Raw genomic sequence first — 18,419 nt, 5'->3', positions numbered from 1 at the left:
TGAAGATTGGGAAAATGATGGTTATCTTTTCTCCATGGCAATTTGAGCAAGCCGGTGTACCCTTCTTCTGCAATGGTCTCTTATCTACTTGCAAGGATGCTATGCTCCTCTTAGCTGTCTGTAAAATCGAGTTCTCAGTGTTTGACATGAGCTCTCATTTTTGCATTCGCTTCGCTCTGTGAACTCCTTAATATCCAAAGGCATCAGATTTGGTCTTCCCACTTTTTGTTTTCTTTGTGGAAACCTTTAATTCTGAACCTCTTGAATTCCCCTTTGAATACCACACATTGCTCAAATATTAATTAATCTTCAGATTGTTGTTTCCAGTCCACTTCTGCTCAATTACTCAAATTTCTTCTTGCAATGGTTATTTATCCATTTCCAAGGGTGTGAAATTGATCTTGGCTCGATTTAGAGTACTCTTATTATTTTCCATAACTATGTTAAAATGATTGAAATACGACCACAAACACCAAAATACCTGCCAGATTCATTTCCGGAAGCCCAGCACGGAATTATGACCTCTCTCATTGAACCTCCTACATACTGGTAAAAAATGTACGTCAAAATTTCTGTTCCCTCAATTCCTTTCATTCTAAAATTATTTCAGTTAATACTTGGAAAGTTAAAAATATTATTACAACCCTATTGCTGTTGCACTTCTCCAAGATCGGCCTCTACGTTATTCCCTGTCTCCATCTGTCGATTGCGAGTATATATTTTTCGGACCTTACGTCAATTCATAGAGCATTACTAACTTTGTAACATATCACCCTCCCCACAGATGCAATTACATTTGAAAAAATCAGAAGTTAGCCGCCTCATTTCTTACCTCCCTTCCTGTCTTCTCTGAAACCTTCATAACCAGGAAAGTTATGCTAACATGCCTGTGGGTAGCAATAAGAGCAATGTTCCTTCTAAGGTGCATAAGACGAATGCATGCTGGTCAGTGTGCTTATACATTGAGTTCTAGTTTTGGAAATCGCTGCTGAGCCTAGACCTCAGAAGCCTGAGTGGAAGGAAAACGAAACATCAGAAGGAACGTAGGTGGGGTATAATAATCATTTTGAGAACCCATTTGCTAAATTTCTACCTAGCTCCCAAAATCTGATTGTAGGGCCAAATTTCTCTCTCCACCTGTATCATTTCCTCTGTTGTGGACCAAACTGCTAATGCATTTTCAACATCTCTCACCTCCTATCACCACTCTTCCCTCGTCCCACCATCCTCAAAGGGTGTACCTGGGACAGTCTGACCTCAGAGGGTGCAGTAAGGTGTAGAGAGGGCAGTCTGATCCCAGAGGATGCAGTAAGGTGTAGAGAGGACAGTCTGATCCCAGAGGGTGCAATAAGCTGTAGAGAGGACAGTTTGATCCCAGAAGGTGCAGCTGGATGTAGAGAGAACAGTCTGATCCCAGTGGGTGCGCAGGGGGCGAGGCCAGCACAGAGACTACATCGCTCCAGTAAGCGGGCGCCCCCTGCGGCCGCTGCCGCTGCCAGTGGGTGGGACCTGCTCTGGAAGCTGTTATAAACGAGCAGGCAGCCGGAGGAAGCTTCACGTTTGTGACAGACTGAGTGAGCGAAGCAAGCGGCTGTCAGCGATGTCTTCAGCCTGCGCGGATCTGTGTCGCTGTAAGAACGACAGGGGGCTGAGCAGTATCCTGTACAAGCTGCTGAAAAACGATGGTCAGGAGCTCCCCCTCGGGCAGCAGGAGCCTGCTGCGAGCTCGGGAGCTCTGGGACAGGGCTGTCCCTGTAAAACCAGGCGGAAAGTGGTGCTCAAGTGCCCTCACATCACCTGCACAGCAGCGTCGGTTGTGCTGGCCAAGACGCTGAGCTTTGTAAAGAACGTGCCGTGTTTCCAGGCGCTGCCCTGTGATGACCAGCTGAAGCTAGTCCGAAGGTGCTGGGCACCTCTGCTGGTCCTGGGACTAGCACAGGACAAAGTCGATTTCGAGACGGTGGAAACCTCAGAGCCCAGTATTTTGCACACGCTTTTAACCAACGGGCTCCCGAACATCCAGGAGGCGACGGGGCACCAGCGTTTACTGTCGGCGGCGGAGATCCAGACCATTCAGAGGTTCCTGATGAAGTGCTGGAGCCTGGACATTAGCCCCAAGGAGTATGCCTATTTGAAAGGGATTCTTCTGTTTAATCCAGGTGAGTGAATTTCACTGATACGTTCAGGCATGCTTCAGGTCAAATGTTTAATCACCCCAATAAAAACATGTTTCAGCACAGCCACCGAAATAATTGCCATGGTTTTGTTTAATGTCTTGCGCTTCCATTTATTTCAGACGCCGTTCGTGCCTTAAATAGTTTCTTACGCCTTTTTATTCCTCGGATTGCAATGCAGATGTTATTATGTACTGGCTGTCCAGTGTCGGGAATAATGTGAGATCAGGACGAAAGTGTATGCCGGAGATACTGGTGTGTGACCCTCCTTCCTCTCCCACATTTCCACTGATTTCGGCATAAGTGGGGAGTGAAGCTCCAGTCTCAACACAACTCCAAGGAGAGATAATGGGAACTGCAGATGCTGGAGAATCCAAGATAATAAAATGTGAGGCTGGATGAACACAGCAGGCCAAGCAGCATCTCAGGAGCACAAAAGCTGACGTTTCGGGCCTGCTGTGTTCATCCAGTTTCACACTTTGTTATCAGCAACTCCAAGGAGCGTCAGCGAAACCCTTGCCTTGCCTACCTCACACATCTTCATGGTGTTCCAATGCATTTTACAGTGAAGTAGGTAACCAGCGATGAGATGAATCACCGGCTAGTGATAATGGGAACTGCAGATGCTGGAGAATTCCAAGATAATAAAATGTGAGGCTGGATGAACACAGCAGGCCAAGCAGCATCTCAGGAGCACAAAAGCTGACGTTTCGGGCCTAGACCCTTCTTCAGACCCCTCTCTGATAAAGGGTCTAGGCCCGAATCATCAGCTTTTGTGCTCCTGAGATGCTGCTTGGCCAGCTGTGTTCATCCAGCCTCACATTGAATCACCGGCTAGTCTGTTTTAGTGGGATTCGCATTGGCCAGGGCAACTTTCTGCCTCTTTTCCAAAAAGTATCGTGATGTCTTTTGCATCCATAGAAACAGTGAGCATCTAGCAGAGACAGCTCGATTTAACAACACACAGAGAGAACAGCACGTTCAATTAGGGTGACAATGCCCTTAGTTGCCAGTCCAGATTAGGTGGTGATAGTCTGGACTAGGGTTTGGCTCCATAGAGTCAAGCAGAGAACAGCTATCTGGAGCCATAGCAGCTAGCCTAAGAGAAGTGGTATTACTGATGGAGGTCAGAAATCAGGAGGGAAACCTCAGCTTGGAGATGGCCTCATTGACCAATATAGAATGATTGTACTGGAGACTCCTGATGCATTTGACAACCACAAATTTAAAGCTTATTTAAAACATTTAAGGGGTTCGTCAGCAACACTTCTAACACTTATTCTCCAGAACTAATTGAAAAGTTCCTCTAATGCATCCAAAGTTTATAAAGTTGAAACATTTGAAATGCTATGAGAGAGGTTCTCCGTGTTATGGTTCCAGTGATGTGCCTGTATTTGCTGAGGGCACTGCTAGCACTTAAAATGACAAGAAAGCACTCAGGCTGAATAATCATTTCTAAGTCCTTGACCCTGGCAGGAACCTGATACAGCTGCTCCTAATCAGAGACCCTGTAATTTGCTGGATAAGTGTAGCATTGAATGCCAAACTCTTGCCATGCCAAAATATTCTGTCCCAAAGTTAATGTGTCAAAAAGAAATATCAGAAGCTTCAGAATAGCAAATAAACTGTTGACATTTCATTGCAGTTTTTTAAATCCCTGTCTTTCTGAAATTGAAACGTTACTCTCTATATCAGTGTACATTTGGTTTTGATCTGGCTAGAATTAGAATTAGGTTTATTAGCAAATGTACAGGGATACAACAAAAGTGTACAAAGTTGCCACTTCTGGTATCATCAGAAGGACAAAGATTCCTAGATTAAAAAAAACTTAGGTATAAATTAGAAGTATAAATAAGTAAAGGTAAAAGTTCAGCATAACAATCTTTCTAAAGCAGTTAGTCCACACTGGGCTTTCTCAAGGCTAGTCAGACATATCCAGTAGCAGATGAGAGTGAATGAGTCTCTGCTCCCTTCAGGAAAGAATTCACCTCACAACTATTTCTAAGGCATAGCCCTGTGTGATGAGCAGCTCACCTTTGACTTCTTAAAATGTACCATTGAAATTCTATTGGATTAAGTCAGGAGAATATTGGAGTACCCTATTGCAGCCATAAAATGAATAAAAGCAAGAAAGACCAGTTTGTTTCATTGTTGGCCCCATACTCACTTTCTCCATCAATGATACAGTGTAGCTGCAGTATTTACCCACAGTTTGCAATGCAGCATCTCATCAAGATTACTTTGATAGCTTTCCTTTGTACCTGTAATTCCAAGGCTGAGAAAAGCAGCAGTTTCACAGGAGTGCTGTCAGTTGCAAGATTCCCTCCAAATCACATATCATCTTAATGTGGACACAGTGGGCTGGAACATCCTTGACAGTGGACTGGAAAAATAGGGATGAGCTTTGGGGAAACTCTGACTCATTCCTGCCAAGTGGAACTTTCCCTGGGAAACATTCATTCCACACTGATGGACAGCCAACCAGGATGTGTAAAGTCCCAACTGGGGACGATTTTGTGGAATTTGACAAAGCCGGGTCGGTGCCTGTGCCCTCACTCCCATCACTAACAAAAACCTCCAGCTTGCTGTGCAAAGTCTTTCTGAGGCTGTCTGGGACAAACTAGATGTTTTATGGCTCAGTGTCTGGCTTGCATGAATGAATTGACACAATTAGCTCTGTTTGATCCTGAGGTGCATTGCGTGCATCAGGAGTCTCCAGTACAATCATTCTATATTGATCAATGAGGCCATCTCCAAGCTGAGGTTTCCCTCCTGATTTCTGACCTCCATCAGTAATACCACTTCTCTTAGACTGGCTGCTATGGCTCCTGATAGCTGTTCTCTGCTTGGCTTGGCAGCATTGTAGACTCACCTGTTTAAACTAACAAGATGGCAAATATGGAGGCAACTTGAAGATGATGCTTGCTGGTTTCCAGCAAATGCAGGCTCAGGACCACGTTGGGGCCCCATAGCCAGTGAGGATATATTCCATGGAAGCTGCACAGTCATATGGCTATATAACAACCCAGACCAAGCTCAAGTTGGTTCCTTCCTGTGCGTTCACATAAAAACAATAAAGAACTTTCAGATGTAGATGAATAGTCCACAAAAATGTCCTCGAGCGAATATTGATTGATGAACATATGTTCTGAATGGGAATGGATTGCAGTTGGGCATTTAGTGATCAGATTGCTCAAAATCAAATAATGTATTACGTACAAAGAAGCCGTTGTGTTAGCTCCTGCTCTAATTTCATTTTCCTGTCCTTCCCACAGATCCTTTAATTTTAAATTATTTTTCATCCCTTTTTAACTCCCCTCATAATTTTTGTGTCAATCGACCCTTGATTTAACTCATTCCATGATGTATTAATCTTCTGTGTGAAATATCTCTTCTTTAAATTGGCACCCTTCCCATCACCTTCATTCTTCTTATAATAACCCTCAATCTATGTCCACCTACTTTCTAATTTGCCAACTTTCTCTACTTCTCCTGTCTCACATTTTGAAAACTTCAGTTAATTATTTCCTTTTCATGCAGTAAAAAAGGTTACTTCTTTTCAGCCTTTCACATTAACAATAACGTCTTGTTCGTTGGTGTCATTCTGGTATTTTGTTTTGTTATATTCTTTCCATACATCTGATATGGCTTGATGAGAACTCATAGAATCATAGAACCCAAAATGCTTGAAGTACCCCGTTATGGACTAAGCAATGTCGTGGATAAAATAAATGTCACTTACCTTCCTTTATAGTCAATGTCCAGGATTAAAATCCAAAAAGCCATCTTCCTTTTATGGCCTTATGTATCTGCATTCTGAATTTAAATGTTCTTACATCTGGATGTCTAAATCACTTTGCTGATATAATGAAATTTTGGTCCACTTATTTTCATTTTCTTTTAAATTCTCCTGTTTCACATTTCACTGCATCTGTTACCGACAAGGACTTTTTTTTGTTCTCCTGTAATCTTTTGTACTTTTTTTCACAGTTGACTGGACCCTCTGTTTGGTATCGCCAACAATTTTTGGTATAATTCCACCCCAGAAAATGTATTCAGAAGCACTAATACAATGACAGTGAAGTCCACAAAGTAATCACACCCATCTCTGTTTTATATTCAATATATTATAGTAAAAAGGCACTATAAATTTTCTTTTACCAGATGTAAGTAAATTATACATGGTGTTTCGTGTGATAGCAGTATGACTTGGTATACACTAGCCCTTAAAAAAAAACAGAGCCAGTGCAATTCTGTGAAACTAAATGTCAGTAGACAAATTCGTGGATGTTGCAAAATATTGTATGTTTTGCATACCTGCCTCTGTCAACTCCTTGTTTATTGTAATACATTTGTGCCTTCTTGCACAGTTTTTGACTTTAACAGAGAATGCTATATTTTGGACTACAGTCACAGTTGCATTTGATGCATGTTGCATTCATAGGTATCTTGTTTATCCTCAGTATCAGTTGTGAATGAAATATGAACCAATAAAGGACCACACTTCCATCACTCTTCAAAGATCATGCTTAACAATACATGCACTTTTTTGTCATATTTGGTTTTAGTCATTCAGGGAATGAGGGAAATTAAGGATTTCATTGGCTTAGATTAATGGGATTGAGAAAGTAAAGTTGGGTGATTCTGGGTCCTAGTGTGATCTAAGATAATTATATCTGCAGTAAGTGTTTACAGCTCAAAAAGCTTTGGCTCAGGTCAAATGAACTGGATGCCAAACAGCAGACACTGTGATGTCTGAGGGAGGGAAAGTTACCTTGATATTTTATACAATGAGGTGATCATACCTTTTAGAATAAGGTCTTCTGATTTAATTTGCATTGAGGGAAAGGAATGTATGACTGTTACTGAGGTAGATAAAGATACCCAGAGTGCAGCAGTACAGGGTACTCAGCCATTTTCCACTGATTTGTGGATATTTCATCCTTTTTGGATAAGAGTGACACCTGCACTGGTGATGAGCAAATTGACTATAGCACCAGGGTACAGCAAAAATCAATGGAATAACGATAAAGAATATAATGAGGAGACAGACATTTTCTTCTTTTAGCTGAGAGCGTGGGTGTGCAGGCTTTGATACCTACATGGTACCAGTTTTTCGAATGTCTGCTGAAGGCTGAAATCAAACTTGAATTGAGAAGGAGATTTAAGCCAGTTGCCATCATCTACGTGGGTACAAATGACATGCGTAGAACTGAGAAGTAGTTTCTGAATAGACAGTATGACAAGGCTAGGCACCGGATTGAAGAACAGAATTACAAGGGAATAATCTGGATCTGAACCTTATACCATTTAGCAGGAGGCATATAAAACTAGTGAAGATTAGCCATCATTAGAAACTGAAGCCAGTGTAGATGGAGGAAATCATAGGCAGATGAGTAAAATAGAAATGTGGGAAATAAAAATCAGAAAGTTACAGGAAGGGACCGCCAGAGTTTAAAAAAAACACAAAAACAGAGCAACACCCAGGACAATGTGTTACAAAGATAACAAAAGGACAAAACTAAAATCTCTGTACCTGAGCATGCATGGTATAAAAAATGTGAACAAGTTAATCATGCTGATTACATGAAATAAATCTGATCTATGACCATTACAGAATTGAATCCTGAATATTGAGGCATACCTGACCGTCAAGTTGAAAATGAAGCTCAGTCAAGGTGAAGGGGTATTGCTGATGATCAAGATGGCATTGGTGCAATTGTTACAAATGACCTTGGTTCAGGAGATCAGTTTGTAGAATTAATTTAGGTGAAGCAAGGAATAATAGGGAAAAGAAGTCACTGGTAGGAATGATCTACAGACTCATTACAGTAACCGCAATATTAGATGAAGGATATGAGATGCCGTGTTATGTGATTGTGATAAAGGGACAATGATAATCATGTTGAGATTGTACGGGATGTTGGTGAGACCTCTTTTGGAGCACTGTGTGCAGTTCTGGTAGTCCTGTTATGGCAAGGATTTTGTTTTACTGAAGAGGGTTCTGAAAACATTCACCAGTATGTTGCCGGGAATGGGTAGTTTGAAATATAAAAGTATACTGAAAAGGCTGGGACTTCTTTTCACTGGAGTGTAAGAGGTTGAGGGTTGTCTGTGCTGAGGTTTATAAAACCATGAGGGCTATAGATAAGGTGAATGACAAGGGTCTTTTCCCTATGGTGAGGGAGTTCAAAACAGGGGGACATATTTTTAAGGTGACAGGAGAAAGATTTAAAAAGGGCATAAGGGGTAACCTTTTTACACAGAATGGTTTGCATGTTGAATGAATTGCCAGAGAAAGTGGTAGATACAGGTACAGTTAGAACATTTAAAAAACATTTGGATAAGTTTATGAATAGGAAAGGTTTGGAAGGATAGAGGCCAAGTGCAGACTAGTTTAGTTTTTGAACATGGTCAGCGTAGACTGGTTGGACTGAAGGGCTTTTTTTTGCCATGCTGTATGACCCTATGGTTTTAATCTATATGTAAACTGGAAAAATCAGATTGATAATGGTAGCCTGAACAACAAGTTCATAGAATACTTTCAAGATAGTTCCTAGAGTAGAATGTTCTGGAAGCAACCAAAAACGGTTATACATTTAAAGGTATCTGGATGGGGTATATGAATATGAAGGATTTAGACGGATATGGGCCAAATGCTGGAAAATGAGACTACATTAAGTTAGGATATCTGGTCGACATGGACGAGTTGGACCAAAGGGCCTGTTTCTATGCTGTACATCTCTGTAACTCTATGACTGGATCTGTAGAAACAAGCCAAGTCTGTAATTGGGTCTGGGTGGGATGCATGGGTCTGGGTGGGATGCTCTGAAGGTCAGTGTGGACCTCTTGGGCCAAAGGGCCTGTTTCCATACTGTAGGGATTCTATGATGATGATCTATGATGATAGGCTTGATATTATTTAATGTGAAGGGATTAATTAATTACCGCAAAATAGAGGTACCCATTGGAAGCAACAACCAGTTGTGATTGCATTTTATATTCATTTGAAAGGGAGGAAGTTGGGTCTAAGTCTAGTATTTTAAACTTAAACAAAGGGCAATTATGTCATCATGAAAGTTAAGGTATTAGGCTAGGGTTAGATCAAAAGAAATTCAATGGAAGACGTTTAAGGAGATACTTCAGAATGCTCAGCATTTTTATTTCTTTGTAGTAGGAATATACTTAAAAGGAAGACCCACCATCTCTGCTTTACAGTTACTAGGGGTGCAATGCTAAATAAACTATTGGAGCTGTAGGCTGATAAGCCTCTGGATCCTGATAGACATAGGAGATTATTGGTGTTAATTTTCTAAAATCTGCTAGACTGAAAAAAAGTTCTCTCAGTCTGGAAAAAAATGTAACTCCGGCATTCAAGAAGAGAGAGAAGCAGAAAACAGTAAAATATAGGATGCTGGCTGGACTTGTGACCTGGGAAAGGGGACATGTTTTATCATCAAAAAGAAATTATAGCTGACAACTAACGAAAACTGCAGATATTGAAAAGAGTCAGTCTGGCTTTGTGGAAGTGAAATCATACTTGACCAATTTATAGGAGTTCAAGTGTTGAAGATATAGAGATGCATATGCATGTACTGTACTTGGACTTTCAGAAGACATTTAACAAAATGCTACATAAATGGCTACTGCACAAAGGAGGCATTTGTGGTGTAGTGGGTGGTATAATAACTTGGATGGAGGATTGGCTGGCTGACAGAAAACAGAATATTCATAAATGCCTAGTTTTCTGATTGGGAGAATGTGACAGATAGAGAATAGAATCCCACAGGGTTCTGTGCCAGGGCATCAATGAAAATGAATACGCATTTTTATAGTGTGTATCCATTACATAGATAAAGTGAACAAAGTCACAGGAATGAAATTTGCAGGTAGGTAGGGAAGCATGTTGTAAAGCAATGTATAGATGGATATAGACAGGTTGATAAGTGGGCAAATGTCTGACAGATGGAAGAATAATGTGGGAAAATGTGAGGTTGTTCATTTTGGCAGAAAGAATTAAAATGCAGAGCCTTACTTAAATGACAATCCATAGCAGCATTCCAAGGTGCAGAGCAATTTAGGTGCTCTCGTGCACCTGTAACAAAAAGTTGATACGCCAGTACAGCAAGTGATTAAGAAAGCCAATTGAATGTTATATTTTATTATGAGAGAACCATGTATAAGAGGGATGATATGCACCATTAATAAGGGCATTGAAGAGACCACATCTCAAATACTGCCAAAATAGGGATCAAAATGATCAAAAGAAAAGATCTAAATGCATTAGAAGCAGTTCAGAACTAATTTATTAGATTGATACCTAGAGTATGCAGGCTGTCATATGAGGAAAGAGTCTACGGATTATCCTTGTTTGATGACTTCCTTTGATTTCTTCAGAGACCAGAATGCTCCATATCACAGTGTTGGAAATATTATACAATAGTGCTTTCATAATCTGTGGTAGAGCATTCTATAGAACCTTTGACTCCTTGTCCTGAAACTTTCTGCTTGTTAAGATTCCATAGTCCTGTCAATCCTCTTCATATTCTTGAACATTTTAATTAGAAGGCTTCTTATTATTCAGAACTGTGGAGAATATAGGTCAATATTTCTCAACCTCCCCCCTCAGGAACGTGTTATCCCCGGAAATGATCTAATGTATTTACGCTATACTGCTTCCAATGCAATGATATGGCTCCCTAAATATGGAGACCAAAATTGCACACAGCATTCTTATTGTGGTCTCATTTAAGACCATATAAATTGTAGCAAGACCCCTTTACTCTTGTGCTCCAGGCCCCTTGGAGTGAAGGCCAGCACGTAGTTTCATTTCCTAATTTGTTGCTGTGCTGGCATGTTAATTGTTTGGTAATATTGGTATCCATTGTTTGACCACACACAAGTTTCTCTGAAAATTAAGATTTGTTAGTTTCATGACTTTTAAAAGCATTCCCCTTTTAGAACCAAAGTGAATAACCTCACGTTTTCACCAATTACACTCCATGCAATCTTGTTTCCCATTCATTTGACACATCTATTTCTCTTTGCAGCTGCTTTGTATACTTACCAAAGCTTGCATTTTCAGCTGGCTTTGTATCATCAACGAACTTAAATACATTATGGTCTGCCATTTGATCTAAATTATTAATATAAATGGTAACTAACTGAGTCTCCAGGACTCAGCTTTCCAGGTTTTCTCCAGTTACAGACTGCCTTTTTGAAAATTTGCCACCTTCTGCCTCCTGTCCCCATGCTATTACATTATCACCAACTCACCAACTCTTTATTAACTTTTTTGTGTGGCACATTGTTGAATGCCTTTTAGAAATCTAAGTCTGTAGTTTCAACTGCATCCATTGATTTGCTTATATCCATCCTCCTGTTTGCATGCTCAAAAATCATAAACTTGCCAAAAACATTTCCTTTCATAAACTTGACTTGTTGCATTTTGTACTTTCTTAAGCACATTGTTAAGACTTCCTTAATAATAGATTCCAGCACATACCCATACATTATGCCTTGCTTAGTGGTCTGTTATTTGTTGCTTTCTCTCTTCCTCCTTTCTAAAATAGTAGTGTTACATTTGCTGGTTTCTAATCTGCTGAGATGATTTGAGAATCTAGGAAATTTTGGAAAAACATAGCAAGCATATCCACTGTGTCAGCAGGTTTCCCTTTAAGAACCAAACCCATCACATCCTAAGAATTTATCAGTTTTTAGTCCCATGAGTTTCTGCAGTACTTTTTTCTTGATTTGGTTACCACAACCTTTCCACTCTTATTACCGCCTAGTTTAACCGTGATTTAGAATTTGTAACTTTTTTTTTACTGTGAGGACAGTCAAAAAATTTCTGTTTGCTGTGACATTTCCTCAGTGGCCATGATCTTTTTTTTTCTCTGTCTCTACTTCTAAGGGATTTAATGTAGCGACTCTCTTCCTTTTTAATATATTTGTGAAAGCTGCAATTTATTTTTTAATATTCTTGGATTGTGTGTTTCTTATTCTATTGTTTCACTTTTTAACCAACTATCCTTTGATTTATCGTTATTCTTTTACTGCTATTCCTTGCAACATTATGAACCTCACCTTCATACCTCATATCACCCTGAGCAACCCCCTCAATAAGCCTCAGATGGATCTAAGTCAGAGCTTTTGTTTTTAAATAGTGTTTTCTATGAACATTTTCAAATTTGGAAATGTTTACTACTGTTATTTACTCTCATTTTAAAATCTATTTTAATCCAATTAACCTTAGACAGGTCTTATTAATTTGCTTTGTTTAATTTGAGGATTCTTGTTTGTGATTGAATATGTTATTTTCAAATGTGGTGGGAAATTCAACTGTATTTTGATCTCTAGGTTATAATGGATCTTTCGCTATGATGTTACCAATTAATGCCGCATTGTTACACAGACTAGACATAAAATATCTGTATCCCCTGTTCTCTCCACAACATATTTTCCAGGAAACTGTCACAAAATTACGTTACAAACATCTTCAAAACCATATTTATCAACTAGATTGATCAGATCTTCATGAAGATAAATGTCCCACATAAATATTACAGTATCTTTGTTAAAAGCTCCAATAATTTCTTGCCCGTACTCTGACCATTGTTGCTAATGGCCCTATAAACTGTTCACGTTTTCTGACCCTTGCTGTTGCCAATCTCCACCTATATCCTGATTCTACTTTCTGACTTTGAGTTAAGATCCTTCCTCATAAATGTCTTTGTGTCATCTTTTATTTTCAGGAACACCATCCCTCCTTTTCTGCCCTGTCCTATTGAAATGTTATCTGTCCTAAAGGAATATTTATTTCCTAACTTTTGTCACCTTGCAACCATGTATCTATACCTAACTCATTTACCTCCATTCATGCTACAAGCTTATCTAATTTATTGAGGATGCTCCACACCTTTTGATAAAGTGACTCAATGTTATCTTTTCAGTACCTTTTTTTCCAAGGATCTTAATCTGTGGTACACAAACTACTGATAAATTCTCCGTCCCTTTCTGGCCCACTCAACTTTATCCACATCAGTGTACTTTTCTTGTCCACTTAGATTTCTAAATCTCCTTTCAACCAAATACTGCTTTCCTCTGTTAATGTAAAGCCACTTTTCTGACTCAGACCATATTTGTTTATGCACTCTTATGTTTGTAAATTCAAAGTATTCCCGTCACACTCTGGTTATTGTGACCATGCCATTAAATTATCCGGTTATCCTGTGCTTTTCTTTCACTTTCAAAGTCTTCCTTCACGTGAATATTGACCCACCTCCCACCATCTCTTGCCCCATCACCACTGCCATTTAACTCTAATTTAACTCAATAGCTCTAGTTGTGTGATTTCAGTAGGCTCAGGTGACCATCTCCATGCTTCGTCTTTCTCATAACTTGTGTCAGTACCCCATGAAATTTGTTGCTCCCACACCAGTCTTTGAACCACATATTTAGCTTTCTGATCTTACTTTTCCAATGCCAATTTGTTTGTGGCTCATGTAGCAAACTAGAGATTAACATCTTAGTTTTGCTTTTTTTTAAATAAACAAAAACAACATTGGCCCCTAGCAGCATAACCTCCTTCTTGGCACTTTTGAGTTGATGGTATTCACTGGATCTGTTCGCTTCCACTTGAGTTCCTTTCCAGGCCTGAAGTGGTATCCTCAGCCCCTACACTAGCAGTCAACCCCAGCCTTCAGAACACACTTTCTTACATGCAGATAGCTGTGTCTGCTCAGCCAGACAGACTGTCCATGACCACATTTCTTTACAACGCCACACTTAACATTTCAGAAACTGAAATGATTTTACTTAACCTGCAGTAATATGGATTTTGCTTCTGGCAGGGTATTTTGCTTGATGTAGCAATGCTTATCTTGTTACCTGTAACAACATAAGAAACCAAGATATAAGAGTCATAGCATTAAATAATCCAGACATTTAGTACACATAAAATTAGAATTAGGTTTGTTGTCACATGTGCAGGGATACAGGAGTACAGTGAAAAGTATACAAAATCACCATTCATGGCACCATCTTAGGTATGAGGTACCAAGATACAAAACCTTAGCTAAAAAATTAGAAAAATAAAGAAATAAGTTATAAGTTGTACAGTATGGCCCTCGTCAGTATAAAGTATAAGAAATAAATAAAGTTAAAAGTTCCAAATTATAGCCCTTCTTTACCTCAGGGCCAATAGTCACCCAACACTGGGCTTTCCCCACGAGTGCTCAATCTCTCTCCTGCATTGGACTTGATCTCTCAATCCCAGCGCTGGGCTCGATCTCTCCTGCACTGGGCTCAATCTGTCACTCCCCTTCCCTCTGCCCTGCCGTCTCACCGCCAACAGCCATGCTCTGTCCTCTGCACTGGGCACGATCTCTTGATCCAGGCTCCGTCAACTGTCCCTTAGAGAAATTTCTTTGAACCTTTCCTTTCACTGTCTTTGGAAAAGGTTTAAATTCATGATCTGTCAATGCTGATTCACCAAACAAAATAAATAGATTTTTGATTCAGTCAAAATCTGTCATTTTTAATAGCGAATTCTATAAAATTTCCTCTTTTCACTCTGTGTTTCAGTATCAGTGCCTTCCCTTTATATTAAAAATATGCTAAGATGATATAACATATTAACCTACAGATAATCTTGACAGGGTGCATGCTACATATGCTTTTGTTTCAAATTTTCACAATGGAAAGGTGTGCAATGAGAACGTTTTAAATAGCTCAATGTAAGTTGAGGCCCATTTCGGGTTTGTGACTTATCAATGCTAGTGCAGATTCCTCATTTCTCTGGTGCCAAAATATTGCTGTGTTCTTTTTCTAGAGCTCCCGGGACTGCATTGTACAGAGTATATACAGAGCCTTCAGCAAGAAGCACGGCAAGCTCTCAATGAATATGTGAAAACCATGTATACACAAGATCAGACTCGCTTTTTCAGCCTGATCATTGCGCTTTCCATGCTGCGATCCATCACAGCAGGTGTTATTACTGAACTCTTTTTCAGACCCATTGGTAATGTCAATATAGAAGACAAGTTACTAGACACACTGTGTGCCCACAGCAAAACTTAAGCTAGAGGGAAAACGAACGCATACTGAATATTGACATTGGTTGATGTGAATATGTTGTAAAATAGACTAATTTATTTGTGTTTTTGCAGACATTATTTTTGTAATGTATATAGTATATTGCTAATCTCAAATTTAATGTAAAATTTATTCTGAATAAATGAACATTATCAAGATCAATTGAGCTCTTATAAACTTATGTAATTTTCCAATATAACATTTTTTAAAATTTATTTTAGTCTGAGAATATTTAATGTCGTATGATAATATTTACCAAACTCCTCTTCGTTTCGTTCAACCATTATCTTGTTCATGGCTTTCCCAATAGACTATGAACTTGACACTTTATACTTTGTATCTCAATACTAAAAGAAAGTGTGATTGTGTTGGGGTTAGTTTACAGTTGACAGTTGATAACAACATCTCAGACAAGGTGTTTGATTCATTTTTTTGTCAGAAACCGACAACTGTGTATTTCATGTTCTTAAGATGTCCAATTATATCAAATTTTTGCTGGAAAATTGCAAAAATATTTGAGGCATAATAAAGAGTTTGGGGATAAGAACAGGACAGCTCTAGCAAAACGCTAACAAAACCATAGGGACAGTAGTTTTCCTTTTATGCAGCAAATTTCTATATATTTAAAACTATAAAATTAAATTTAAAACTTGTGTTCATTGACTGTATATGTTTCATTTTCATGTCTTTGCTTCACTAACTTGGTAGCATTTTAAATCAGTGCAAGTAAAACTCACGAGAGACGTAGCATAGGAAGAAGTCACTCAACTCACCAGGTCGATCTTTGAATATTTATGCTCCACCTGAGCTCCTTCTGACATTACATCATTTATTTCTGTCAGCATATCACACCATTCCTGTCTCTATCACATGCTCATCAAAGTTGCTTTGAACTTAAGTGTGGTAATGTGTAAAGGAATGTAACAGCCACAAACCAGTACCACAGACAACAACAACAAGGCAAACAATTAATTGATGTGTTTTGGTGTTAATAACGATGAGATAAAGATTGATCAGGATACTAGGAAAACACTATGCTTTTCTTTGATTAGTGCCATCGAATTTCTTGCATTTACTTGGATAGACAAATAGCATCAAATTACATTGAAACATCTATCTGTATTGCATAGAGTAGATTATTTGGCTAATCTCTACATGGTTTGGACCTAAGAAGTTTCAATTGAGGGAAGTGAGTAACACAGATGCTGACAAGTGTTTTACATCTCTCAAGAGTTTTACTTGCACCGATTTAAAAAGCTACCAATTGAGTGAAGCAAAGACATGAAAATGAAACGTATGCAGTCAATGAATACAAGTTGTAAATTTAATTTTATGGTTTTAAATATATAGAAATTTGCTGCATAAAAGGAAAACTACTGTCCCTATGTTTTTGTTGGTGTTTTGCTGGACCTGTCCTGTTCTTGTCCCCAAACTCTTTATTTTTGCCTCAAATGTTTTTGCAATTTTCCATCAAAAAGTGTAATGATCTGTTTATCATCACTGTCCCAGCAAAACAGTCCATGCTCTATCAACCATCCACACGTAGACTTCTTCCTCGCTTCTGTCTTCATTGTTTGCTGTTACACTAATTCCTCACAATAATGCAATGTCGATAAAATTCTCAAATGCAATAAGTATAGGTTCTTATTCCTAGCATCATCTTAGTGAATTCAAGCTTTACACTTTGGCTATTTACAACGGGTGTTCAAAACTATACATAATATTCTAAATACACCCTATGCAATGTTACATATAAAATTGCTTTCACACCTTTACTGCTGTGTCCTATCCCCCTCTATATAACAGCTAAAATTTTGGGGTTAGGAGTTTATGGCATCGGGTGTTCGCATTCACAATTTCAGGTATTTATGTATTTGAACTTCAAGTTGTGCTGTTCGTCACTGCCATCATAGTGTTTTTACATTGTTGTTTTCCACAGTGTCTATGACCCATTTAGACACAATATTGTATTGCACACACAAACTATCTGCCCGTTCCATGAACCTGTTTGTATTTCAGAAATCCTTTAAAACTTCTCCCTACTGTTGGCCAAACACATTTTTTTGTGTCATCAGCAAATTTCAAGATTAGTTTGTTTAAGCCAAACTCAAACAATTGATATGAGGCAAGTTCTAGAAATATGTGCGCATAGGAATTGATCACTGCATCGAAATGGGGAGGCGAAAGAGATAATAATTTACTTACTCTATTGAGTGGTAAAAGAGAATGATGAAGATGGGAGGAATGGGGTAGTGTGACCTACTGGAAGAGGACATGTTCTGGTCAAGAAGAAGATCTTTTTGGAAGGAGGAAACTTTTTGGAAGAAGTAATTGGAAGTCACAAAGAGACAGTGATGTGATAACTGCACATTTAGTTAAAATGTTATCTTTTGGCAGCAGCCTGTACATGAGGTTGTATGCGAACCTGGTTTCCCTCAGTACAGTTGGTTTTCTCAGCAAGCCAATCAGCAGCCTCAAATGGGTACTGGGCTGTTTTTTTTCTGGCACATGCAAGAAGGTTAAAACCTGTTTCAGCTCTTACTGAATATGGTTTTTCTGTTGACTATTCTGGAGGCTTAAGAGACCATGTAACATTTGGAAAATAATCATTGCAGCTGAAATTTTAAGTTTCCTTCCATCTCCCACAGATATAATTTGGCCAGTATTTTTCTTCAAATTCCCAGAGCTATAGCAGTTTGCTTTTCGCTATACTAGGGAATAAGCTTGATCTGAACCATTAGAGTATGTTTTTAAAGATCGGAAATTTATTTAGAACACTGAGCGCTGCAGATAATGATCACAGTTTGTTACAAACAGTGTAAATCAGTAAACAGACAGGGGTTAATGTATTGCTTACTTCACTGTGTCTGTGCCCATGTGTAATTTTTTAGAAGTGTAGATTTCCTCTCTCTATACAGAAGTTTAACACTTGATTTATCAAATCTAGATTAACCAGTCATACCTTAGCATGAACAATTGGCAGGTGTTCAATCAGCTAAACACATCTTTCCACACCTTCCAGTCAGAAATACTTAAAGAAAACTCTACAGTGGATAGCTGTTACGATGTTATTCAAAAATTTTGTTATGTTTAGAATTAAGCATGATGGCTAAAATACTTGTTTGAAAATATTCTTATGTTATGTATAGA

At 38.9% G+C, this 18,419-nt stretch overlaps 1 protein-coding gene across 1 annotated transcript; it reads left to right on the top strand.

The window, feature by feature from the left end:
• The first annotated feature begins 1,554 nt into the window (after positions 1 to 1,554).
• nr0b1 (nuclear receptor subfamily 0, group B, member 1) lies at positions 1,555 to 15,337 on the top strand. The gene is made up of 2 exons (XM_048541015.2): positions 1,555 to 2,159; positions 15,007 to 15,337. The coding sequence occupies exons 1-2, from the start codon at positions 1,601 to 1,603 to the stop codon at positions 15,252 to 15,254; spliced, it is 807 nt and encodes a 268-aa protein (XP_048396972.1). The 5' UTR covers positions 1,555 to 1,600; the 3' UTR covers positions 15,255 to 15,337.
• The last annotated feature ends 3,082 nt before the right edge of the window (positions 15,338 to 18,419 follow it).

This window comes from Stegostoma tigrinum, chromosome 12 (genome assembly GCF_030684315.1).
Source record: "Stegostoma tigrinum isolate sSteTig4 chromosome 12, sSteTig4.hap1, whole genome shotgun sequence".
Lineage (NCBI taxonomy): Eukaryota > Metazoa > Chordata > Chondrichthyes > Orectolobiformes > Stegostomatidae > Stegostoma > Stegostoma tigrinum.
The sequence above is the reverse complement of the archived record's forward strand: the minus strand, read 5'-3'. Positions and strand labels throughout refer to the sequence as shown.